General features: G+C 29.7%; 2 protein-coding genes across 7 annotated transcripts in view; one reads left to right on the forward strand and one right to left on the reverse strand.

Moving 5' to 3' along the window:
- LOC144845293 (uncharacterized) overlaps nucleotides 1-17,687 on the forward strand; it is a 90,496-nt gene extending 72,809 nt beyond the window's left edge. For 2 of the 5 annotated variants that reach the window (XM_078702504.1, XM_078702507.1), the window contains 10 exons: nucleotides 1,693-1,870; nucleotides 2,734-2,888; nucleotides 3,332-3,425; nucleotides 4,017-4,150; nucleotides 4,552-4,681; nucleotides 8,404-8,489; nucleotides 10,909-11,011; nucleotides 11,390-11,501; nucleotides 11,722-11,754; nucleotides 14,667-17,687. In XM_078702504.1, coding sequence (XP_078558630.1) covers nucleotides 1,693-1,870; nucleotides 2,734-2,888; nucleotides 3,332-3,425; nucleotides 4,017-4,150; nucleotides 4,552-4,681; nucleotides 8,404-8,489; nucleotides 10,909-11,011; nucleotides 11,390-11,501; nucleotides 11,722-11,754; nucleotides 14,667-15,473 — 1,832 coding nt within the window. In that variant the 3' untranslated portion in view covers nucleotides 15,474-17,687. Of the gene's footprint in view, nucleotides 1-1,692; nucleotides 1,871-2,733; nucleotides 2,889-3,331; nucleotides 3,426-4,016; nucleotides 4,151-4,551; nucleotides 4,682-8,403; nucleotides 8,490-8,568; nucleotides 8,631-10,908; nucleotides 11,012-11,389; nucleotides 11,502-11,721; nucleotides 11,755-12,464; nucleotides 12,517-14,666 lie in introns of all 5 variants that reach the window. The other 3 variants (XM_078702508.1, XM_078702505.1, XM_078702506.1) reach the window with 3 other exon arrangements.
- A 3,119-nt stretch (nucleotides 17,688-20,806) lies between these two features.
- On the reverse strand, nucleotides 20,807-26,610 carry LOC144845294 (sodium/hydrogen exchanger 9B2-like). 2 transcript variants are annotated; one of them, XM_078702509.1, is made up of 9 exons: nucleotides 26,140-26,604; nucleotides 25,314-25,584; nucleotides 24,666-24,841; nucleotides 24,254-24,360; nucleotides 23,903-24,052; nucleotides 23,588-23,696; nucleotides 23,249-23,385; nucleotides 22,900-22,977; nucleotides 20,807-21,647 (listed from the first exon to the last, which is right to left on the reverse strand). In XM_078702509.1, exons 1-9 carry the CDS (start codon nucleotides 26,573-26,575, stop codon nucleotides 21,402-21,404), a joined length of 1,710 nt encoding a protein of 569 aa, XP_078558635.1. In that variant the 5' UTR covers nucleotides 26,576-26,604; the 3' UTR covers nucleotides 20,807-21,401. The 2 variants fall into 2 exon arrangements, with proteins under 2 accessions (XP_078558635.1, XP_078558636.1); XM_078702510.1 differs by lacking the exon at nucleotides 20,807-21,647 and adding an exon at nucleotides 21,655-22,384 and having other exon boundaries at nucleotides 26,140-26,610.
- Nucleotides 26,611-27,152: the final 542 nt, after the last annotated feature.

Below are 27,152 nucleotides of genomic sequence, written 5' to 3' on the forward strand. Positions count from 1 at the left end.
TTCAACATTATATTTCATAATCGTAGAGAAATTATGTGAACCACTTTGGCTAATGGTTTTATTAAAAGATAATTTTGTGTAGTACAGTCCTATAGTAAACATTGTATATAATAAACTCTCTAAATAACACATTCTCAATGTTTGAAAGTTTAAAAATACAGTAGAAGAAAGTTGTTCCTTGATGCCCTCTCAAATAGGGATTCTTTTCTGAAGGAGAGGTCCACTGTATAATTTAGTTAATTTAATATTGTTCATATGTAGCTTAGTGATAAATTATTTACATGGATCTTCAAATTACTTTATTATCATCCTCCTCTCATACATCAAAATTATCTTTATTAAGAAAAACTAATTAAAATCTGTTTCAAGTTATTAGTAGTTGCTACAGAGAAGGGAATATATAACATTATTTTCCTGCATACCCTGTAATTACTTTATTATCATCCTCCTCTTACACATCAAAATTATCTTTATTAAGAAAAACTAATTAAAATCTGTTGGAATTAGTTATTAGTAGTTTGCTACGGAGAAGGGTAATATAACATTATTTTCCTGCGTACCCTGTAATTACTTTATTATCATCCTCCTCTTACACATCAAAATTATCTTTATTAAGAAAAACTAATTAAAATCTGTTGGAATTAGTTATTAGTAGTTTGCTACGGAGAAGGGTAATATAACATTATTTTCCTGCGTACCCTGTCTGTATGTGTTTGTATGGATGATACTATTATTATTATTATTTTGGGTTTGTGTTTTATTGATTACAAGCTAAGTTCACCTATTGTAATCCCACCTTATTTCAACATTTCTTTTATATAATTCCAAGATATTTATTATAATTTATTTTATTTTATTAGTTATTTTGCCATTCATATTAGCAATATTTGTACAGGCATCATGTTATGTGAAGTTAAATTGATTTTTTTTCTAAACCTATCTTTAGAAATGTGTCAGAGGCTTGTTATGAGAGTCCTCCCAACTTGTTTGTTTTTGTCGAAGCGGCAAGTTAAAACGTGTCATCAATTGATTATCCGGAAGTGGTTTTGAAATAATGAAAGAAAATGTCACACATACTTGGCTATAATTACAAACAATAAAAACAATGAATAGAATATATGAAATTCTACGGGGAAAATATTAAAAACAATAGTAAACAGTTAGTTTATTTGTAAAATTAGAAAAGTCATTTTTATTTGCTTATTTATTTAATTTTATGAGATGATGCATGTAATATTGTGCTTTGATTTTTAGTAAAAGTACACTGAAATTTAATTTTATATTTAAGAAAAGTAGTGACTATATAGTTAACCATAACTAGTTAGACATACTTAATAATTTCCTATTTATTATTTTAAAATTTCTAATTATTAATTTAATAATTTTTATTTAAATATGGTTCATTTATTAGTTTGTAATCTGCTTTTTCTTGTTTTATTCAAGTTTAGAAAAATTACAACTGACATATATTTGTTATTGTTGGTATACTACATTATTTTTTTCCCAGATCACTTTTGTTCTGTCAAAATCAATTACAGTATATAGATGTATTGTGCATGATTTTGCATAAATTACAGACATACTCAATAAGCACATCAAGTTTAGCCCATCATCAAATAATGTTTTAATTTCTTGTATTATAAATATCTCACAAGGTTCAAACCTGACATATTTTTTATCGTCTTTCTGTAGATGTATGTGCAGTGAACTGTTACAATGGAGGTACCTTGAACGATAAAAAATGCAACTGCGCTTGCCCAGAAGGATTCATTGGAGAGTTTTGCGAAAATTCAGATATAGTAACAACAAAAGCACCACCAGCTTGTGACGGAATGTCATGTGGGGATTACGGTACACTTAATGAAACAAGGTAAACATGACTTTATTGTGTAATACCTCTGTTTCAAAATCCATACCTTATGTATAATTAATGAATGATTGCAAAACAGAAGTATTCATATGTTTATGTTCACGCCTTTGTTACATCAAGGCTAGACTGTTGTAACTCATTACTTTATGGCTTACCAGCAAAGGATATCTCTAAAATTCAGCGAGTCCAGAACACAGCTGCCCGATTGGTCGTTCAAAGCCCCATAAGGCAACATATCACACCTGTGCTGAGACAGCTTCACTGGCTTCCGGTAACACAAAGAATTACATTCAAGATCCTGCTCTTTGTTTTCAAAGCTCTTCATAATTCTTCATCTAAGTTCATTTCTGAACTTATTCAACCTTATGTTCCTAAGCGGTCTCTGAGATCTCGATCTGAGTCTCTTCTTGCCCATATATTTCATCCCTCCACTAAGTTTTATGGAAATCGTTCATTTTCTTCGGCATCCGTTTCTCTATGGAATGCGTTGCCTATTGAAATCCGTCAGGCTACTTCCACCAGTGTCTTCAAATCTCTCCTCAAAACCCACCTTTTTAATTTGTAATTTTTCAAAATTTTCTGTCTTTGTAAAGCGCATTGAGGCTTTCAGCATAATGCGCTATATCAAGTACCAGTTATTATTATTATTATTATTATATTATAGTCTTATCATTCGGGATCGAAATATACTTATTAAAATTTACCTTTACAGGTCAAAAATACTACTCAGACAAGTAATGTACATACTTGCTTAGTACAGTAATTCATTATGTATTAACAATTAGATATTTCTCTTTTTCCTGGGAAGTCCCAAAACTACTACAAGTTCTGTACTTTGGCAATAATGACACCTTTTATTTCAGTTGTACCTGTAAGTGCCAAAAGTATTACTCAGGCAAGTACTGTACAGAGGATGACACGCCCCCACCGTGTACGCTTCAGTGTGTAAATGGCGTACTTGATCACGACAATTGTAGCTGTAATTGTGATCTTATGTACACAGGCCGTACTTGTAACAGTGAGTTTTTATTTGATTCATGTTTGGACCTGATATTCAGAGTTTTCTAATAATTCTTCATCTAGAAAATGGATTTTTCATTTTAGTAGGAAATACTACCTATTATCCCTCTCATCAATAATTTAGATGAAATATTATTTTTCAATAATTGACAGTTTTCTTTTGACTGTTTAAAATATAGAGATTAAAAATGCAAATATTTGTTTTGATAAGTTTCGGAATATTAAATATTAATCTGATAAAAACCAACTCAATTTTGATAAACCTTTCAGGGAATCCTGTTGGGAACATCACCATAGCATAATATATTATTACAGTTATCGTTTCTGTATTTCTGTCTTTAAGAAAAACTTACACCTACGTTTATAAAGAGGAAATTACAGTGCATTAACTAAAACAATTGTTTGTTAATATCATTATAAATAATAACGTTTTATTTTTAGAAAAAGATGAGATGCCTTGCAGTAGACCAGATATTTGTCTTAATGGAGGAACATGTTATGCAACAAATAATAATGATGTTATTGAGTTGTGCTAGTAAGTTTATCGATCATTTTATTGCATCATGTTCCTTGAATTTTCATTTTGGTTCTATGTACATTGCTGATGTAGGCTCATAGAAGCCACATTTATAATTATAAATTCAATATGTACCAAATGAAAAAAGTAAATAAATAAAATTTCTATAAACCATAGAAATACTCTATGCATAAAAAGATTTATAGAACATATTTTTATACTCTTATGACTAAAAGACAAATGTTGCCGGTAATGGCTAGCTTATGTACAAAGTATAGGTCCCATTTGTTGTATTGTTATTGGAAATTTTATGTATCGCTAAAATTAAAGCTGCTTTACATGCGTGTTATTTATATATTCAGTTCTAAATTTCAGTGTGAACTGATGATTATTGCCTCTTATTTTCAGGTGTAAAATCGGTAATATATGGAGATGATACTTTTTATTGAACCAAATACATATCAGATTTGTTTTGTATATATTATAATATATATGATATTATTATATATACAGTAGATGATAAAATTGTCCTTGATATTGTGAATTGCAGTTACTATTTATTTAATGGAAACAATATAAGTTTATTTTAATCACTACATCTTTCTTCAGCTGTCCTGATGGGTATTCTGGTAATAATTGTGGAATCAAGAACTGTAATTTAAATTGTGGAGATCATGGAGAACTGATGACAGACCCTTGTAGTTGTGTTTGTGATAAAGGTTACAAAGGTGCCCTTTGTGATGGTAAGTGTTTTAATAGAGATAGTAGAAGATAAATTTATTTGGAAACTACAATATTTAACTTTAACTTGTTATAAGTGTAGTTTAAGGATGTTTACATTTTTGAAAAATGATTGAAATAAAAGAATGGTATTGTACTCATCTTTCAAAGGTATATAGCCACTTTATAGTGATAATAGATGATAAATTTATATTGATTTAGTAAAGTCTACAATATTGAACCACTTACAATGTTAAATCACATTTAGTTCTTTTATGATGATTTTCCAAATAAATTCAAATCAAAAATCTTTTTAAGCTAAAAAAATTGGTTGAAATCCTCTAAAAAGATATATTATAATTGCGATAAAAATGTGTGCTATTTTGACAAATGACTAAACGCTTTTAAATAACATTGATTTCAGACGAGATTGTAGCAACGCCAACCAACAGCTTTTTACAACAGTGTACAGATGAAAACTATAACAAGAACTACTGTTTTAATGAGGGAACATGTTACGAGTTTATTAGCGATCCCAACAAACACTTGTGTTTGTAAGTATTATTAAATTAGTTTTTACAGATAATAATAATAATAATAATAATATATACGAATTTGTGATTAAAGGCGCTGTGGACTTAGATGTTACAATATTTTATTTCAAAATAAATTTAAACAGTAAACAATTAAATTTAAAATAATTTATAAAAAGAACCTTTACATTTAGAAAACATTTTAGCATCACTAAAATCATTTCGCAATAGACAGATTTTTATAAAACGACAGAATACCATTTAAAATAAATGTGCTGACGCTTCAGTTAGTATCATCAATATAGCTACTATAATTATAATATAATTTTTTATTATGAAACAATTGGTTTATCATTTTGTTTACTAATAATTAGCAGTTGATATAGATGCAGTAATAATACAAATTTTACAAGTAAATATTTTGGTATCTAGTATTTAACCTTCTAACTTTAAAATTCATTAATATAATAATGGTAATAATTCAATAATTAACTTAATCTTTGTTATGTTTATTCTTTTTTCATTGTGATGTGTTGTTATATTCAATTAGTACTGAACCATAATTTGCCTTACATTGTTCTTATACTGTCCATTAAAACTAAATAAAGTGTTTATGCCCTTAAAAAAAATATATATATTTGGAATACCCTCAAAATTAAGTTAAATTTCTATGAAATTTAAGGGACATTACATCATAAGTGTTGTATTTTTGTACTGCACTTTTCTGTATTGCACTTTGCTTGTTTGTACTGCACATGTTGTATGTTTCTCAATCTCATTTAAAACAATTAAAATCACTCATTTCAAAATAATATTTAAAAATTTGACAATTTTAAATTTGAGAAAAAAATGTCTCTTCACCTTAAGGATTATTATTTTTCACTCAAATTTTGTTTTTGAATTAGTAAAAGATTAATCTAAAATGGTTATGAGTACAATTATAGAGGAAAAACTGCTTGTACTATTTGGAAAGTCAATCGTCCAACTTTAATTTTTGCTCATCAGTTATAAAAACATTTATGTATCTCTTGCAACATAAAATCATTGTGATAAATTGTGTTGTACATTTATACATCATCTTCTTCAGTGCATGTCATTAAATGGAACATTTGCATGCTGTCATTTGAAACATTTGCATGCTTTCCGTTTTTGTGTGCTACATTACAATAGCATAATTGTTTACATAATGCATCTCAATGGATGCATTATGTAAATTGAACAGAATCTTTGTATTATCATAAACATTTTAGTGCATGTCTTATTTCACATTTATGCACTTTTGCATGTTTTTCTTCGTATTTTAGTTTATGTATTTAAAATATTTGTTTATATATTTATATAATACTAATACTTGATAAAGGAAATTTATAATTTACATAATTAATAATGTAAATTAAAAAATTCACAAGTTTAATTTAAGAAATAAATATTTATATTTCAGTCACTACTAATATGTATATAATAAAAATATGTAAACGAACAGACACCGAACAAATTCTAAATTGCACGGTGATGGACTGAAAATTAATTAATTTAGGAATGATAAAGATGAGGAAGTCTGTGAGAATGAGAAAAAGCTGCAAAACTGAGAATGACCTAATAAAGTAGAAATATTATTACATCCCGAATAATAATATAAAATTAAAAATATATATATGTAAATGAATATTCATATTAAATTAGGTACATTGGTATGAATGATAAATCATTAGTTGAAGTGTCATTTTTCATACAAATTTGAAACTTTTATGTCACCTGTCATGATAAAATTATGCTCAGCCATTGTGTACAACTGTTTTTATTTTCATTTTATGTTTTGACATTTGTCATGTTTTCACTATATGCTCCAAACATGAATTAAATGAATATGCATAATTAAAAAAAAACAAAATTGTTAAATTTAAGAATAGACAATCAACAGTTTAAATTATAAATTACCGTAACGAAATACTTCAAATTTTAAAGAATGATATTCACGTTTCTGTTTTCTTACAGCTAAAAGTTGATGTGTCCCTAATAATTCTTTGCTTTCCTTTTAAAATTTCAATATTCTTTACTTGTGGTCTTCTTAATTCAATATAAAATATTTAATAATATTACAGACATCTTAATTATGTATCTACAAAGTGTAAGTATTTTTAATGAAAAATATGTGTTAAATTGGCTGAGCATATCTTTTGATTGGCAGATGTCCAAATGGTGCAGAAGGGACGCGATGCCAACTCCTCACCACTAGTTTTGGTGACTGCCTTTGCCTCAACGGGGGCGTTTGTGTGCGCCATCCCGACGAGCAAAATGCTGTATGTTTGTGAGTACTGAGGTTATTGCTACGGATGTAGATTACATCGCTACTTTTCTTTTCTTCCATGTGTTTCATTTCATTTACATCTTTTTTAAAATCTTAAAAATCATAAACCATATACCAACACTTTTGAATATTTTCAGTTTATTCCTTAAAATCATCTTTTTATTATATAAACAAACATTTAAGAAGAAGTAGCTTGTTCGCTTTTTCGCTTATTATATGAAACTGTTTATAATAAAAATCAATTTTCAAAAAAGTAGTAAATTGGTAGAGATTTAGAGTTTCATTTAGTTTTGGAATCTTTTTCATTTATCCAATTTGCAACAGAAATTATGAAGCACTTATCTGTCAAATTTATCAAAAATTGTGTAATTTCAATGTTTGCCTTGGCAATCCACATCTTACTGCAGGGATAGTAAATTAAGGAAATGAATTACTGTGACATTCCTTTTAAGTAGAAACGAAATCAATTTACAACAAATTCCCAAACTGTCCAGATATAATCGGTTTATCCATATCCCACTTAAATCTTCAATGATGATATGAATGATAGATAATAACAACATTATTTGTCTGTTTGATTTCAAATATCATAATCACCTGTTGTTTTTTTCAATTGAATAATTTACTTTCATTAACCACCAACACTAACATACGTCATAATGTTGAGTTCTGCATTACATAATTGAAAGTTTACATAGACATTTTCCGATATATTTTGTATACTCCTTGTTAACAAATCTTAAAATGGCAGGTTTAGTAAGTGTTTGTTTTTCATGGAGTGACTGTTTCTAGTGTGTTTGGGATACTTCTCTTACTAGATATTCTCCTATGTATTTAAATGTACTAGTTTGACTGAGTGACTAAATTATTTTGTTTGCTTATTACTTGCATCTGGTAAATTATGTACTTTTTTTAAACTATACATAATATTATTATTCCTGTTTGAACATTTAAGAATAAGTATAAGAAATATAGAAATTTCATTTAACATTGTTTCAGTCATTTTCTTACTTAAAAACTACACAATGTATTTTTGTACTAATACTGTAGTATACTTTACATTTAACATAAAATAACAATAATAGATAACAATAAAGAGTTCAATATTTGAAAATAGTTACCATTTAAAAAGCTGAATACAGTTGTGAACTCTTTATTGTTTTATACTTCATTGATTAGTTCATCTTCTTATCATAATGACGTGAGTATAAGCCTGCCCCCTAATATGGAGTAATCTAATGAAAACTATTCTTCTCAGACTTTATACTCAAGTTTGTGTTTAAGGGGTGAGGCTTATACTCGACTTGGTAAGGTTTTTAATTTGTTGACACATCATAACTAACGATAGTTGACAATTAACATAACATGTAGTGGTTAAATGTAATGATTTGCTTGTGCACTGATGCCTGTGTATGTTTGTCTCTGTTGTTTCCAGTTGCCCCGCTCCACACGGCGGCAATCGTTGCCAGCTAATTTTACCGGTGGTTGACATAAAAGATGGTGAGAACGCCAATCATCAAAGTAAGTTTGTGCATGGAATGCGCACTTTTCTTATTTTATGTGTTTTGTTTTTTACCTCGTCTTGAAACTTTACTTACAGATGTCTCAAAAACTTTATGGGTTTACGATGTGAATTGGTTAAAGCAGCCAAAACTTTCGATAGTAAGTAATTATCAGGCCAAGAAACTGCGTGACCTCTGAACCCTTCTCTTCATCAAAGCTGAACTATGTTAACAACCTCATCCATTTGATTCCTCTCAACTAGCAGTAAACTCACAGATGCAATAACAACTTTCCTCATCTCCTCTAGCGCTAATAGTTTTAGTAATCATTTCTATTAACCATAACGCTTTTGTAGTTTTTCACAGGAATTTCACACAATTACATTCCAAATATGGAGTGTGATAATGCTTTGGAGCGGTTTGCTTGCTTTTTACATATTATATCTAACTTTGATCACTAAAAAAAATGATTATTCAAATTACTAACCTTTGTTTCAATTGAAAAATAAAAACTTCCAAATATTATTATACAGTAATTTGTTAAAGCTTAAAATTGTCAATGGTTCATTTTTACATGAATCCTGTTGAAAGTAAATCAAAATTTAATCAGCTCATTGACATCATTAACAATGCATATAAGAAGGCACGCCAAAGAGCATGGTGGGTGACCGCTGTTTAGAAGAGCCTAGGTGCAAGTTAAACTGAATGAATAAAATGTAGGCTGCCTTGGTGTTCTTACCATGTAGCTATAAATTAGTCTTACCATGAACAGCATATGGACAATTCTTGCAGTAAACTACATACTATTATATTTCCTCTCTTCTCATTCTTCATTACCAAGTAGTTACTGTAGTTCTCCCTTCATTGATCTATTCTTCATACTGAATCTATAGAAACATCTTGCATGCATTTTTGCTATTTCTTTATATAATAATATAGAAGAAATGTATTGAAATTCTAAAAGACTAATATCTATCGAATAACCAAAATTCAGAAGCTCTATACTAGCTGTAAACTGGTGATACCGTATGTTGGAATGATTCTAACTTTGTGGAATTTTCCAACCAAACACCACCAGTCTGTACTGGAGACAGTGACAGCTTCTACATTCAGAAACCAAAATGTAGATGTTCAATACATTTTATTATAGTATTTTCATACACTCCAAAATTCCAACTTTCCAGAACTCTTCCAGTACTATATATAAAGAAATAGCAAAACTTTATCAACAATGTAAAATTTAATTTATTCAAAATTATGCATGAAATTTTGATAAAATTATTAGTTTTGTTTTAGTCATACTGAATTTTTGATATCCACAAGTCATTTTTTTTCAACATTTTATAATTCATATTTACTGTATACTGTTATTATATATCATGGTGGATTCATACCTATTAAATAATGTTAAATATTGACAATTTATAGTTTTTCTACTTCTAAGAAGGTAAACCTTTCTTGTCTAAATTATACTGAATAAATATATTTTATTCCCTACATTATGTCTTTAAAGAAAAACCACTTTAACCAAAACTAACGCTGTAAAGCTTTTTAAATAAAATTTAAAACTCAACTCGTCATTCTATGCCTTCTCTTCCCCATAGCACGCGAATTTGTTTACTACTAAATTCTAAATTACAAATTAATAGTTGGTAGCAAACCTTTTAATAATAATACTTCTATAATATTTAAATTAATTTTTCTCGCTAACTATTCTCGGTCATCAAATTGGAAATTCTAATTTCTTCTAGCTTAGCTAATACATCAATAAGAGGTTGCCAGTTCCTTATCCAAATTCACCCCAATTGAATTGCTTACTAAAGTCAGAGGGTCTCTTTTTTGCCTTAACAAGCCAAATATTATTATTATTATATATATTATAGTATATACAGTATTTAATATATGTAATATTATGATAATATATTTGTTGTAATAATGATAATCTGCCTATTAAACTAAAGATTTAAATTTAATTAACCCATACCATAATCATAAAAATGTATTTAAACCTTGAAATTGCTAAAAAGTGGTACAGTATACAACTAAAGAGAACATCCGTGTGTTTCATTCAGATTGGTTCACAAGAGGCAGCTTGCATAGAAGACATGTACATATATATAATCACATTTTATATCTATTTGATAGTGGTGTCAATAACAATTTTAAGTATTTTTATTTCAACAAAAATAATGATATATTATGTGTAATTATTATTTGTAATTCATTCACTAATATTTTACAATGATTTTAGATTTTAAAACATTTCTTTTTCATGATTACTGAATTTTGCAACTTTAAAGAGCATCTTTAAAGGATATTATAGACAATTACAGTTAATCTATGTATATATATATATGAATAACTTGAATTGTTTCATTAATAGCATTGTAGAATTTGTACAACATTTTTCAAATGTAATGTTATGATTTATTGAACAGCGGGACAACAAGACCAGCGAAAGGTCATAGTGTACATGACGGTTATATTTGTTGCATTTCTTGTCACCATTGGACTATGCTTGATATGCTATCTTAGATACAGGTTCGTTAAATAATTTCTTTCTTTCTGTTTTTAACTTTTTCTTTTTAATGTTGTCTTTATTGTCAATAACCAAGAGTTATTGATAAAATAAAAAATGATTTTTATAGAAAAGGTCCACCTTTTTATTGCAGCAAAAGGAAGATGTGTAAATATTGTCTTTCACCTACTGGTTTAAAAATAGAGTTGAGCTAAAGCTAGTTGAGCTAAATGATGAGATTATATTAAATCTTTATTATACTGTACTATGTCAAATATGGTAATACAAATTATCTTAATCCATGGAAGGATCTAATACAACCTATTTAAATAATTCTGTAATATTATTCATAGTTATTGATTAACTTCTATTAATAAATGTTGATACATTGTTTTTCCCAGAAAATCAAAAGAAACGGAGCGTTATGAAAAACAAGTTGAAAATCTCCGAAAACACCAATCTAAACGATCAAATGGAATGAGTGGCCAAAATAAGGACATCGAAAACCAAATGGTGAGAATTTAAAAAAAAAATCATAGCAGTGCTTCAATTTATCTCAAGGTGGCCAAGATAGTTAAATCACAAATAAATGTGATCAGTGTAGTTCTGGATGCCAATAAGTGAACCAAAAAATCTCCTGAAGATGCATACAACTTGGGCATATATCATATTGCAGCAACATTTTTTTGGCTGATAAAATAATAGTCTTACACATTTTTTGTTACTTCCATAGCTTTGGCTTCAACATTATTTGTCAAGACTTGGGGTAAAGAGAAATATATCTCTGTTAAAACTATTGCACTATTTCCAACGCATGTTATAAGTTTATCTTTTCTAATTGAAAGTTTTGTTTTATTTTTCATTAAATAACGCATGTTTATTAATGCAAGACCTTTTTTTTATCGTGAATTCTACAAACGTAATAGCACTGAATTTTGTGGTTACTGTATTATATCTCTTTATATGGTTAAGATTTAATAATTTTTTAAATATATATTTTAAAGAGTGATGGTTCTATTAGTATTGGTTGTATTTTATTCATTTCAAATTTAATATTGAAAGTTTATCAAGTTTAATTAGTTAATTGAAATTGGAAATGGTCAAATAAATACACATTTGACATTAATTAACAGTGACATTAACAATGGCTACTAAACCGATGAACTTTCAATATTTAAAATTCATGATTTTAATGAATACTTCATTGTTTGTTTATTATTTTTTGTTTTGTTGCACAGCCAATTCTCTCAAAACAACATGGATAAAAACAGATTTCATGGTCGATATTTTGGAAGATCTATTCCAAATTCTATTCATTTTTACTACTTATTTTAATAACATTTTTTTAAACCTAAAGTTATAAAGGATTATAATTTATTTGGTTTCATATTTTTAATTTATAGATTAAATTCTTTCTTTTTAGTTTTTAAAAAATTATTTTTAGTTGATTTTATTTTCTGTTGTATATTATTTTAGGCTGAGGAAGAGTTATGATTTTTAGCCTGATATTTCACCTTTATTATTTTATGTAAGTACCCTTCAAGATCAGCACATTTTTGGCTTATGGTTTAATTTGAATTAACATCTTTGGGGTGCTAACAATAAAGCATTTTATTTCATCGATATTCAACAATATTAACTGCAAAGCAAAATATATAACTATTTATACTACCATCACTCCATTAGATTTATATCATATCACTCATAACATCACGCAATAATAAAATTAATTAATCATGACATCATCATAATATATCATTCTATTAGTAACATTAACATTTATTAAGAATAATGGGATTCCAATGTCATTACCTGACAATTGATTTGAAGGTCTTAACTGTATCATGCCTGGAAAGACATGCTTTTACAAGCCCACTATGACCATTTAGAAAAGGAATAATTTCCTCTTTCTTTGATAACCTTACTGGCCATAAAACTTTCAATTGTGACAGACCTCGGTACTGTACATATGATCATTAAGGGTCCTTTTAAATTTCTATTTTCTAGTACTACCTCATTTTCATAATTCCTTTCTTAGGCGTTATAGCATTGTTATCTATCCTAATATTCTACCTCAGCTTTTGGTTTTCTATATATAATTTATGTTTAGGTTTTAGAAACCAAAATAACTGCCATACTAACCCTTCTTTCCTGTTGTTATAGTCTGTTTGATGTGTCTAGTAAAAGACAATGTATTAGAAATGTCTTGATAAACTTGGTAATATTTATAACTGTTCCAATTGTATACTTCTGTCAATGCTGTCGAAGTGTCGTTTTAGTTTCAAAATAAATATAACTACTTTTATGGATTTTTTTTTCTTCTGTATTTTGCATAGCATAAACACTAGGAATAGGCCAGCTTTATGTTAAAAGCTAAATACCTGAATTTTCCTATATCTTTACAAATAATTTGTGAACATGAACAGTCCCATAATTTCAGAGTTTTTATTTTGATATATCATCTTTATTACAAACTGTAAAGATATTTAGACTGCCTAGTTTATAATTACTAAAATATTTTTATTGATTATTTTCTTAGAATAATTTATTTTTATTAAACTTAAATGGTTTAATAGTCAGTGTACCTAGTGGTAAAATGTTAAATTCTAGTGCACAGATTTTTTTATATATTTTATTATCTAATTTTGTAACAAAATTCTGTTTGTAATTGTTTTGAACTGACATATTTCTGTTTAATTTGTGCTTAAGTGGTGAAAATATGCAAGAAATTATTTATCAATTTTATCGTAAACATGGTAATGCATATTGAAATAAAACTTTTTTCTCTCTTTTTATCTTGCCCTGTATTTTTAATATTTGTTCTAGTGCATGGCATTATATTTGTATTATTTCTACATGGATTTGATTTATGTTTGTAAAATGATAAGTGTGTTATTTATAAAACAGGTGCTACAGTATTAACATAATATCTTTATATTTCTAAGCCTCTTACCGCCTCTTCCTTTTTTCCATGCAATATCATACTGATTTCAAAAGTAGGATTACAGGGTACAGGAAAGATATTAAAGTGACATTGTTTACACAATAATAATCTAACTAATAACAGGCATTGGAATGAGGCATAATAATGCTACCAGAAATATTGAAATTATGATGGAAGTCTCCTATACGACAAAATCTATTTATAATGTTGTTATTGATTTATTCTTCTTGTGCAAGTGATCTTATATGTTTGATGTGAAAATGCTAACCCAATTTATTGAAAGTTAATGAAGCAAGTTTGGTCAAGATAATAATTAATATTGTTACTGTTAACATTTGATTGAATATGAGAAAAAAACCTTTTTTCTAAGTAACATTAGATTTAGATTTTTTCTCCTACAAAATTCAAACTTGCATTTTTACCATTTTTGTTGAGAAACAGTACTCAAATATCATGTGTGAGCTTTTCACTATCTGCTTACATATTATAGTCCTTTCGCATCGCCTAACTAAACTCCGAAGTTTTTTCACATCGGGGCGTTTTGTATGGTGTGCGTCCTGGTGTGTGATACACTTCTGAGTACTGCTAGGCATTTAAAAGGGTATTAGCTTATTCCAGTTTTTCATGCATTCAAATTTCATTTAAAAGTCTAATGTAGTTATTTAAAGCACTTCTACATTATATAAATATGGAAATAAATTGATTAACCTTTTTCTTTTGATTATTTTAAATAGGTTATACCGGAAGAGGTATTAAACAGTCGTCCAGAAAATGCTTATATAAGACCTCTACCATGTATGGGGTCACGTAACTCATCCACTACAAGTGCAGCACAGACTGTTATCGAGATGAATCATCTAGCAGCCTCTAAGGGGTCACAGTTCAATGAAAGTACCGTGCAAACGGGCAGTGCTGATAAAGTATCTGGTCATGGTAGTGCAACAAGCGTTCATGGCAAATCGTCACGATCTGGAAGCACAGGCAGTGGTCATCACTCACAACAGTCTAGTCCACCATCTTCAGGAGCAAGTCAGAGGCGACGTACAGAGTATGAGAAAGTCCCCAGCGAAGATCCAGACAACTGTGTATATAAACGTCAAGGCGGAACTGCGTGTGTTAGAGAGCAAGACTTTTGCGTGTCAAAAATGGATAGTGACAGTGCTTCTGATAAAGACAGTGAAACGTCGAGTGTATGCGAAGGTGATAGCATTGATATGCCAAACCCACAGATTCAAGCCTTCAATACGTTACGTTCTAGCGACCGCGATAGTGCAGAATATACATGGGATGACTACGGACAGCTCGCAAGGTTCACCCCTAACGGTTTCAAAGGTGATTCCCCTTTACATCATCCGATGGGCAGAGGGAGGCTGTACGGTACAAGTAGCGGGGTACGACCCAGTATGAACGTTGTTGCAAACCCAATGAACTGTGGCTTACAGAACAATGCGATGGGAGACAGTATAAATAATCCTAACGATGCATATTATCAATCCACGCTTAATAATTTAGACATCTCCGCTTCTCCTGCAGCTGTATAGCATGTCAGGACCTTGTTGTAGATAAATAACGTAAATATTTATAAATTAAAGAGAGTAAGCATACAAAGTATAGTATTATGAAAGATTATGAAAGAAATTAAGATGATTGGAAAGAAATATTAATGAAGTATGTGATGCAACATTGAACATATCTCTATTGGGAGTGGTTAAACTTCGAAAGAAAGTAAGTAAGGTCGTAATGTGAAATAGGCTATAGACAATTAACTTTTAAGAGACATAGTTGACTGAAATAATGTACTAATGACTGCATTGTAGTTTACAAAACTTAGTTTATGAATAAATTAAACTATTGAAGAATATATATAGTTTTATATACAGTGTAATTATGTAGTTCAATATACATTAAATTAGTGTAGCGGTTGAGTAATGGAAAAGTCATTGTTAATAATGGTTTGAGATATATATGGAAAAAGTTTAACCATCACGAGTGTTAGTACAGTAAGATGGTCAATAATATATATGATCTTGAAGGAAAGTATATAAGTTTGCTCAGTAATTGAATAGGCTTGAAAGGGTAATAAAATTTAATAATCAAATATTATTTTTGATATGATAAACATGATTTAGATCATGTAGGAAAGGTACTCAAACTATTTAACTTGATTCTTTTACAAAAAAGTTGTGGTTATATGTAATTTAGGAAGAGTAGGAAAAGGTCTAAAGTTATGTAGCAACAAATGGAAAGATGATTGTTTTCCTAATGGAATATAGGTTGAGTTTGCGAGTGTTCAAAATGTATGCAAAGAATGAAGTTTAAAATTTAATTAGTGTTTGTGCGTTTGTCTGTAAAGCTGTTGATGACTAGCATATGCTGTCATGCAACATAGCTAAGCAGTTGAATGCGCGTTTTTATACTGCACCTTATTGGATTAATTGGTTAGTTTTCACATCATTCCCTGAGTCTGTGTTGTGTGTGTGTGTGTGATGCTTTTAATTTATGTTGTTTAAACTGTTTTTAGCACATATAATGTAAATAATTGTTTCTATAAATAAATATTAATTCAGTATTAATATTATCTGAATTAATTTTTTAGATAAATTTTTATATATTTTTGTTTTTTTAATTGTTTGCATCGATGGGACGCAATCAAATGCTGCCGCAGATCATGACTAAATTGAACCAATTTATGACGTATAGATATGTGATCATTTTTTTAGTTATAAATTTAAAAAATCTAATTTTGTATCAATACAAATACATAGACTTTAATGTTGGTAATAATACTCATAATATAAACATCTTAGTTTTTATATGTTTGAATCTAAATTGTTTCCATTGTTACCATAACTATTAAGTGACAATTTACAAAGTTTGTTTTACTATTAATTTTTATTTAATTTTTATTACAAGACAGCCAAAGATTTCATTTGTATAAATGCAGATAGGAATTTATTTAGGAAAGTTATAAGATATACATAGTAAAATAAAATATAAATAAAAAATGTTAACCTTTTAAAGTAAAAAATCTACTTATTTTTATTTGTTTTAAAAGGCTGAATCTAAATTTTAACAAAACCTTTGTTCTCAATTTGTTTAAATAAGAAAAAAATACCTTTACCAATTCCAGCATATTTTTATCTTATAAATAATATAGTATATGATATATAGTATATATATATTGCCTTGTACAGATGTAGTAAGAGTTTTAAGAAGTTAAGGAGTTGTTCAAAGCCTAGAATAGTCACATGATTTTACTTCTATACAATAAGTAACAAGGGGCTATAAAATATATATACGAATATATAAACTTTGGTGTAAATTCTAAATATTTTTGTAATAATCATTGCAGAATGAGGGAAAATGATAAAAGAATGTGTACATTTTCAAAGCAATGTGGTGAGGCTGGTAAACTAAGTAAGCTAGCTAATACTATTCTACTACTACTAAGTACTTTCCCAATTCATTTAAAATCAATTTTGCCATGTGCCTATTCATTTGAATGTATTCATCATGTGTTGTGTCCACAATGTACAATAATGCTACATCTTTGTTTTTATTTTTTAAAATGTTGGTATGAAAAGTGTTTTAGGTACTTTTGTAAAACGAATGCTTTGACTCAATATACATACTGTATAGCATTATATTATCAATATGACTGATTTGGGTGGCCCACCCTGTGGTATAATCATATATAATTCTACTTCAAAGTCGTTTTCATGTAAAAACAATTCAAGCAGATAAGCTTTTTTTTTCTTAACAAAACAAAAATAAAAGTATAATAAATACTTTTACCATATTTATTGTTTGTAAATTTTAATTTTAAGGTAGCTGTAATTATTATTAATTGTATTTCTAGTTTTAGTTATTATTTATTTTGATAACATTGCCTTAAGAAAACCAGTTGCTTTGCTGTATCTTATCCTGCAATGCAGTTAACTAAAATACTCCCCTCTATGGTGTATTTTTTCTTGACAATAGTTGTATATTTGTGGATACGACTTGCTGTAATTTAATATTCATGAGACTAATTGCATATGCATAATTTGCTTCAACTTGTTAGCATAATTATTTATAATGTGGATGTAAGCTGTGATTTTTTTTAATGAATATTCATGAGAATAATTGCATATGCATAATTTGCTTCAACTTGTTAGCATAATTATTTATAATGTGGATGTAAGCTGTGATTTATTTTAATGAATATCCATGAGAATAATTGCATATTAATACTTGCTTCAACTTTGACACATGTAAATTTGATTGGATGAAAGTTAATGAATGTTAAATAGTTTTACTGCACTGTTTATACTACTTTCTTAATAGTGTAGTTCTTCACTAGAAATTATGAAAAAATGAACTATTTGCAAAAAAAAAAATTTAAATGTAAAAATATTAATTAATCATGCAGCGTGTTTGTGTATTTTCATATGTATTGTTTACTAAAAATTTATTTATTAACATTTGGTATGTGATTTAGCTGAAGTTTCAAAACAATAATGATGTTCTACATATCTTCCTCAGGATAAAGACACCTCTCAACTCCTCCAATTAGATACTATTTACACTTGGCCCTGATAAACACCCACATTATAAATATAAGCATCAGTTACTCTTAATTAGAGACCAAACCTGGTAATAACAACTACTTGTTTTTATCGGGTCTTGTCTTTAAATCGGTACTTAATGTTTGTTTTGGAGCATGCTCAGTACATGCTTGTAATCTAGTTCAGCTTTTATGACAAGTAAATGCAAAGATTCCAAAAAAAAAACAATTTGATGTGTCATTTAACTTGAAACTTATTTTAAAGCAAAATAGTACTGAAGAGTATAAAATATGTGATATCGCTATATGTGCACATATATCACGCTATTATCCTCTTATGCTGTCATAGGACGAAGTTATGTAAAAAAATAACAAGGTTGTAATTTGCCCATTTTGGACAAAATCCCTGTGCTATAGTACAGTAATTTTTCAAAAAATCACCCAAAATACAAACTTTTCAAAATGCGGTAATATCGCTATATGTACACGTATATCACGTTATTATCCTCTTATGCTGTCATAGGACGAAGTTATGTAAAAAAATAACAATGTTTTAATTTGCCCATTTTTGGACAAAATCACCCAAAATACTAACTTTTCAAAATGCAGTAATATCGCTATATGTGCACGTATATCACCCTATTATCCTCTTATGCTGTCATAGGACGAAGTTATGTAAACAAATAACAAGGTTGTAATTTGCCCATTTTTTTGACAAAATCGCTGTGATATAGTACATGTTTTTTTTTTTAAATCGCCCAAAATACAAACTTTTAAAAATGCGGTAATATCGCTATAAGTGCACGTATATCACCCTATTATCCTCTTCTGCTGTCATAGGACGAAGTTACGTAAAAATATAACAAGGTTGTAATTTGCCCATTTTTTGACAAAATCCCTGTGCTATAGTACAGGGATTTTTCCAAAAATCGGCCAAAATACATACTTTTTAAAATGCGATAATATCGCTATATGTCCACATACATTATGCTATTATCCTCTTATGCTGTCATAGGACGAAGTTATGTAAAAAAATAACAAGGTTGTAATTTGCTCATTTTTGAAAAAAATCCCTGTGCTGTAGTACAGGGATTTTTCAAAAAATCGCCCAAAATACAAACTTTTCCAAAATTCGGTAATATCGCTATATGTGCATGTATATCACGTTATTATTCTCTTATGCTGTCATAGGACAAAGTTATGTAAAAATAAAATAACAAGGTTTTAATTTGCCCAATTTTTGACAAAATCCCTGTGCTATAGTACAGGGATTTTAAAAAAATCAGCAAAAAAACATACTTTTCAAAATGTGGTAATATCGCTATATGTCAACGTATATCACATTATTCTCCTCTTATGCTGTAATAGGACGAAGTTATGTAAAAAAATAACAAGGTTGTAATTTACCCATTTTTGGACAAAATTTCTGTGCTATAGTGCAGGGATTTTTAAAAAAAATCGGCCAAAATACAAACTTTTAAAATGCGGTAATATGGATATACAGTATGTGCACGTATATCACGTTATTATCCTCTTATGCTGTCATAGGACAAAGTTATGTAAAAAAATAATACGGTTGTAATTTGCCCATTTTTGAAAAAAATCCCTGTGCTATAGTACAGAGATTTTGTCAAAAAATCGGCCAAAATACAAACTTTTAAAAATGTGGTAATATCGCTATATGTACACGTATATCACATTATTATCCTCTTATGCTGTCATACGACGAAGTTATGTAAAAAAAACACGTATATCACGTTATTATCCTCTTATGCTGTCATACGATGAAGTTATGTAAAAAAATAACAAAGTTGTAATTTGCCCATTTTTGAAAAAATCCCTGTGCTATATATAGTACAGGGATTTTTTTTAAAAATCGGCCAAAATACAAACTTTTCAAAATGCGGTAATATCGCTATATGTGCACGTATATCATGTTATTATACTCTTATGCTGTCATAGGACAAAGTTATGTAAAAAAATGACAAGGTTGTAATTTGCCCAATTTTGAACAAAATCCCTGTGCTATAGTACAGGGATTTTTTAAAAAATCGGCCAAAATACATACATTTCAAAATGCGATAATATCGCTACAGTATATGTCCACATACATTACGCTATTATCCTCGTAGCTGTCATAGGACGAAGATATGTAAAACATAACAAGGTTGTAATTTGCCCATTTTTTTAGAAATCGCCCAAAATACAAACTTTTCAAAATGCGGTAATATAGCTATATGTGCACGCATATCACGTTATTATTATTATTTGTGAATGGGAATTTTGCAATAGAAAAATTTAATCTAAAAAATATGATTTATTGGTCCTCATTGACTGTTAAAATAGAATTTCTTTAAATATAAATAAAATTAATTTAAAAGATATTTGGGTAATACTTATCTATTGTTACAAAACCTGTCATGAGCATGTTTAGACTGACCTGCCACTACTTTTAACAAGGATTCTGTTTAGAGATATTTGGCAACAATAAAGAAATTAATCTTCACACACTAATAATTATAATTGGTACATGTACAACATAAATAACAAACTGTGATTCTTCTCACAGCAACACACATGATACACAGTATACACTGTTAGGAAAGTGTGCACCATAAACAAATTAGATTCTTTCAAAGTCAACACAGCAAGCAATCAACTATCTATTTTATACTTGGCCTCTCATTGGTCACCTGCACAAGCAGTTAATAAGTTAAAATAATATTTAGAAATCGTACACAACCTTACAGACATTGCCTGTAGTGTAAGACTCTAAAAACAAGTAAACATGAAAATGTTTAAAATATTCACGTCTACATTTGTTTCCGATATATTTTTTATTATAGAAATTTTAAAACTTGATAAGTGAGCACAGTCTATCATCACATCTCAATTATTTCACAAGTTCACAATATCTTAAGATTTAGACAAATGTTTGTTTGTAACTGTCAGATTCTGATGTTTTGTCATCCACTTCACCAGATACTTCTCCATTTGCAGTCTTGGTTGCCAAGTCTGGATCTTTCTCATCTGCCATCACCTCAACATATTCATGAAGTGTATTTTTTGGTAGTGCATTGCTTTGCAGAAGCTTTGGTCCAGTCACCATGATTAGGATTGCACCAATAGGAGCAGTGATGAGAATGACAAGAACTGCTATTGTTAAGATCTGTGAATGTAAAGATTGCACCAATAGGAACAGTGAGGAGAATGACAAGAACTGCTATTGTTAAGATCTGTGAATGTAAAGATTGCACCAATAAGAACAGTGAAGAGAATGACAAGAACTGCTATTGTTAAGATCTGTGAATGTAAAGATTGCACCAATAGGAACAGTGAGGAGAATGACAAGAACTGCTATTGTTAAGATATGTGAATGTACAGATTGCACCAATAGGAACAGTGAGGAGAATGACAAGAACTGCTATTGTTAAGATCTGTGAATGTAAAGATTGCACCAATAAGAACAGTGAAGAGAATGACAAGAACTGCTATTGTTAAGATCTGTGGATGTAAAGATTGCACCAATAGGAGCAGTGAGGAGAATGACAAGAACTGCTATTGTTAAGATCTGTGAATGTAGGGATTGCACCAATAGGAACAGTGAGGAGAATGACAAGAACTGCTATTGTTAAGATCTGTGAATGTAAAGATTGCACCAATAGGAGCAGTGAGGAGAATGACAAGAACTGCTATTGTTAAGATCTGTGAATGTAAAGATTGCACCAATAGGAGCAGTGAGGAGAATGACAAGAACTGCTATTGTTAAGATCTGTGAATGTAAAGATTGCACCAATAGGAACAGTGAGCAGAATGACAAGAACTGCTATTGTTAAGATCTGTGAATGTAAAGATTGCACCAATAGGAGCAGTGAGGAGAATGACAAGAACTGCTATTGTTAAGATCTGTGAATGTAAAGATTGCACCAATAGGAACAGCGAAGAGAATGACAAGAATTGCTATTGTTAAGATCTGTGAATGTAGATATCTTTTGTTTATTTTTTTTAATAGAACTGGAATTTACAATAATTTATTATTGAGAGGCTCAAAGTACAAATTATTGCATTAGGTTACTCTCAAAACAAGATTAATGTAAATAATATGTGGACTAAGAATAAGATAAGCCTACTACTTACTAGGCAAAATAAACAATAACATCAGATCAAACAAATTTAGATTACTAACAAATATTGAATCATTTTAGGCTAGATATCAGAGCTATCTATAAACCCATATCTATAGCAGCCCTGGCCATAGTCCAGGTTTACTTCTTCATCATATCTATGAGGTGCATTGAGCAATAAAACAATTGTATTTAACTTTGGTTCTACTAGGTTTATATAGATAGCAGTAGCAGGTATTAAATATGCTGTCAAACAATATACTGTAATTTACATGCTAAATGTATACAATGTCTTACTTGTCTTCCTAGATCTTCAAGGTGTTCTTCAGCCCCACGTTCTCTTGCTGTATCCAAAGCAACTGATCCAATTGCAGCCTGTAATCAATAACATTTTATCCTTCTTATAACCTTTTTAGTAACATTTAAGATATTTGATTTAGTTGCGAGGTTAGTATTTATAGTCTTTGCATAGCGAGTATATATTGTGGAATTATCAAAATATACTGCTTCTCGTATTTAAAAGTATATTTGTAAATTATAATCAATCTTCCTTGCCATTCCACAGTATTCTTGCTACCATTATAATAACAGTTCTATAAACATTTTCAGGAAAAACTTAACTTTAACAATCTACTGAGTGACATACCTGTACTGTAGCCTTAGGTAGCCAGGCTATTGCAACAAACACCTTTTCTTTAATAGTAAGACCAGCGCCACTTACAGCCAGTATGGAGACTAATATTCGAGCCGTAAGACCAGTAAAAACAACAGCCAAACCGAGACCTATAAATATAATATAATTGGTCAAAATTAGCATATGAGTATGTGCTTTGAGTCTTTTTACAGATGTGTGAGCTTGTATTACACAACACAACACTAGCCAGGATTTTTTTTTAAGAAAATGCACTCTAATATCTGCAGTGAATTATTGCTTGGAAATTTTATTATGAACATACAAAACAGTTTATAAAAGGCTCCTCCTTACCAATTGATGATGGTTCAAGGTAGCTTAGTTTGACCTCTGCACCAATAAGGCCAAAAAGTAAAGGTTGGAATATTATCCACATGAATTCCATCAATTTTTCAATTGGTTCCTAAAATACAAAGAAAAAGAACAAAGGGCTTATATACTTTTGATTCTTCATCAATGCATTTAAAGATTAGTATTGTTATAAATGATTAACATAAGACAAAGTTGAGCTATGGATGGAAATCAAAGACAGCCTATCAACACTACTGATGTCTGTTTTGTGTTGCAGTGTTACATTGAACCTCACAGACCCCACAATGATGTCTCTACCTTATTTTGTTTCCAACCGTATCCAGCCACAAACGCCATCGTAAGGCAACCTAAAGCACCTGCACCGGACAACTCAGCAACATTACTCCCAAAAATATAAAACAGACCTGTACAAAACAGAAGCAGGAATCTCACAAACGAAACTTTAACCTGGAAAAAGAATTGAGAACAATTTATTTTCAAACTAGGTATCATTATGGCTGGTTACATTGTGGCTGTGTTAAAATATCTATGAACAGGAAGGCTAACCATCAACATATATTATTCATATTCTACACTAAATCTTCTCCAAGCAGAAGGTAGGCATTTATCATTGCTTTATGTAGTGCAGGGGTATAAACAATTCTTTACCTGATTTTGATTTGGTATATACCAAAGAATGACACCAGACAAAACACCAACACTAACCCCAATGATTAACTCAAGTGGACCACGGAAAATGCTGTACAACAAGTTTCCTACCGAAAAAATAAATAAAATGACAATAAATTACATTTCCCAAGATTTAAATTAGGTGAAATTAATTATATGGAAACTAGCAAGCATTTAAGTACTAATAAATAAAACTATAAAATAAAATGATTTCTTACATTATTTCAATATCATTATACACTTTTTCCCAACATTTGATATAGTAAAACCAAAAACCATAACACAAAATAATCTGTATGCACAAAATATGGTAATGGCAGGGACTAGGGCATTCTGCAAAAGATGCATGCAGTCTACCCCTGAGCTACACCTTTAGACAGTGAGAGTATACCTGTTGAAAATGCTGATCCAAGTAGCACACCAAACACACTAATGGCAAGGACATCATCACAACTAGCTGCAGCTATCACCAGTGTTGGGATACCTTTAGTGACTCCATATCCTCTATCTTGTAAACTTAGAAGGGTTGGTACAATCACAGCAGGCGTTACTGCTCCCAAGACAAACCTGATAAAACAAAGTATGGCATTAGTCATTTAAAACTTCAAACCATAATCTTCCACATGGCACAAACACCAGCATGTCTAATAACAACAATTATGTTAAAATGTTTGAAAAATAGACAATGGGGTATGTTATAAACAAATAGGGTTGGGTTATTTGTACACAACATGATCATTATAATAATGGAAAGGGATAACCCATTTAAACTGCCTCAGGTATAATTACACTCTAAATATTATTGAAGTTTACTTTCAATTAACCATCAGGCAGATCCAGAGGGGTCTGTCAAATTTGTTTATAAAATATGATGTACACACTAGAGTCAGCACTTCATTTTATAAATTTTTAGGTCCTAGCCATCCACCATCTCGATTTCAAAAATCCTGGATTCACCACTGTTAATTGGTAGAAACTAATTCTATGTTTGTGTTGAGTTAAATATTTTAATAAAAAAATAACCCTAAATATACTATACCCCAACATAAATCCCCACACCCATGGGAAGCCCAGCAACAGGTTTGCAGTAATGCCTACTGTAACTGCTTCAGCTACACACGGCATACAGCATAAACGGACACATACACAACTGAGCCTTCGTAGTGCATCAGCATCTAGACCTAGCCCTGCACGAATCAGGATAACAACCAATGCCATGCTGCGTAGAGATGATGACCATTCTGGATAAATATCCTCCGCAAAGTTTATAGCAGGAACATTTCCAAGTACAAATCCAACAATTAACATTCCTAAAATGAACAATCAATAAGCGAAATATAAAACATTTTAATATTGATAGATAACAGTGTTTCCTAAAAAATAATGTATTATTATAATTAGCTATTAAGCCATTCAAATTCTTTATATTAATCTTTTAAAATAGGAGCATATAATAATTATGATAATGCTGGTTTTTAATTCAGTTTTTAAAACATAAAATAACAATTCACCTTCAGGCAGAATTAAAGATGGAATAAATAATAACATAAATAATGATGCTGATATTGATGATGTTGAGAAGGATGAGGGTTAACAATGGCTTAATACTTTTAAACTTCCAGTCTAAGGTCTGTCTACACTATCAAACTAGTTTGAAAATGTGCCCAATTATGGTAGTGATAATATGACAACATCATTATATCCATACATGGGCACATTTTTTTGTCACATAAAGTTTGATAGTGGAGACAGAGCTTAATGTAATATTTCAAGGAAAATATTTTTGTCTCTTTATCACACAGATCATATTTTAATCTAAAAAATCCAGAACATAATCCATTGTTCTTCTTTAAAAATAAACTTACCAAGAAGTTCGGGTAGCCTAATCAGTTGTATAAGAACACCACCAAGTTGACAAAGAACAACCAAAAGAAAGAGTCCAAATAGGTTTCCTCCAGGAAGAGCCTCCTCTCCTGTTATTGCCCACAGCATGCCCCAGCTTACACCTAATAGCAGTACACACAGCAAGAGGTTAGCAAATGTTCCATGAGGAGGGCACATCATTGAATATTTCAGCCGTTGCATTATGGTGGGATTTTGTCTGGGTTTATAATACTTTGACATCCATGGCTTAAAAGCAACCTTACAAGATTGTTTACAGTTATCGCAGCAACCGCTCTTGTCATCCTTTGCATTTTCGTTTAATTTTATGTTTCTTTCACAATTTATTTGCCCATCATCACTAATTGTGGACAATCTATTTTGTATAGTATTTATTGTGTTGGTAACTGTCTCCTCCATCTCATAGATGCAATATCTTTGTTAAAATTCAGTCACTGAAAATAATTTTAAAAAAATTTATCAACCAATAAGCCACTAAAGCCTGTCTGTGAAACTAATAATAAACGTGGCGGCGCACTGGGTATTGGAACACATGACTTAATTAAAAGCTTATATAATTATCTTTAAAATAATTATGTTCATCATAGATAGATGATATAGATCTGATAAAAACTTTATTGCAATTTATAAAACAAAAATTGAAATACAAATTGAAGTTGAACAATTCAACAAATTAAGAAAATATATACAAAACTAGAGGGTACTCTGAGAGTACAAACCTCCGCCTACTGTAAAATTTCCCTACATAAAATGTCCCCGGAAAATATATATATATATTTTTTTACATTTTTTGTTATAAGTTCTAAGTGTAAATAGGCTAAATGTACACTACAAAGTTGTGGATGAGAGTTTGATCATTGTGGCTAAGTTTGGTGAGAATCGGATAAAAACTGTGGTCTCTAGGCAGTAAAATAGTTTTTTATTAGTTGTGACCTTGACCTATGACCAAATTTAATGAGAATCGGATAAAAACTGT

Source organism: Antedon bifida, chromosome 6 (assembly GCF_963402885.1).
Source record: "Antedon bifida chromosome 6, ecAntBifi1.1, whole genome shotgun sequence".
In the NCBI taxonomy this organism is placed as follows: domain Eukaryota; kingdom Metazoa; phylum Echinodermata; class Crinoidea; order Comatulida; family Antedonidae; genus Antedon; species Antedon bifida.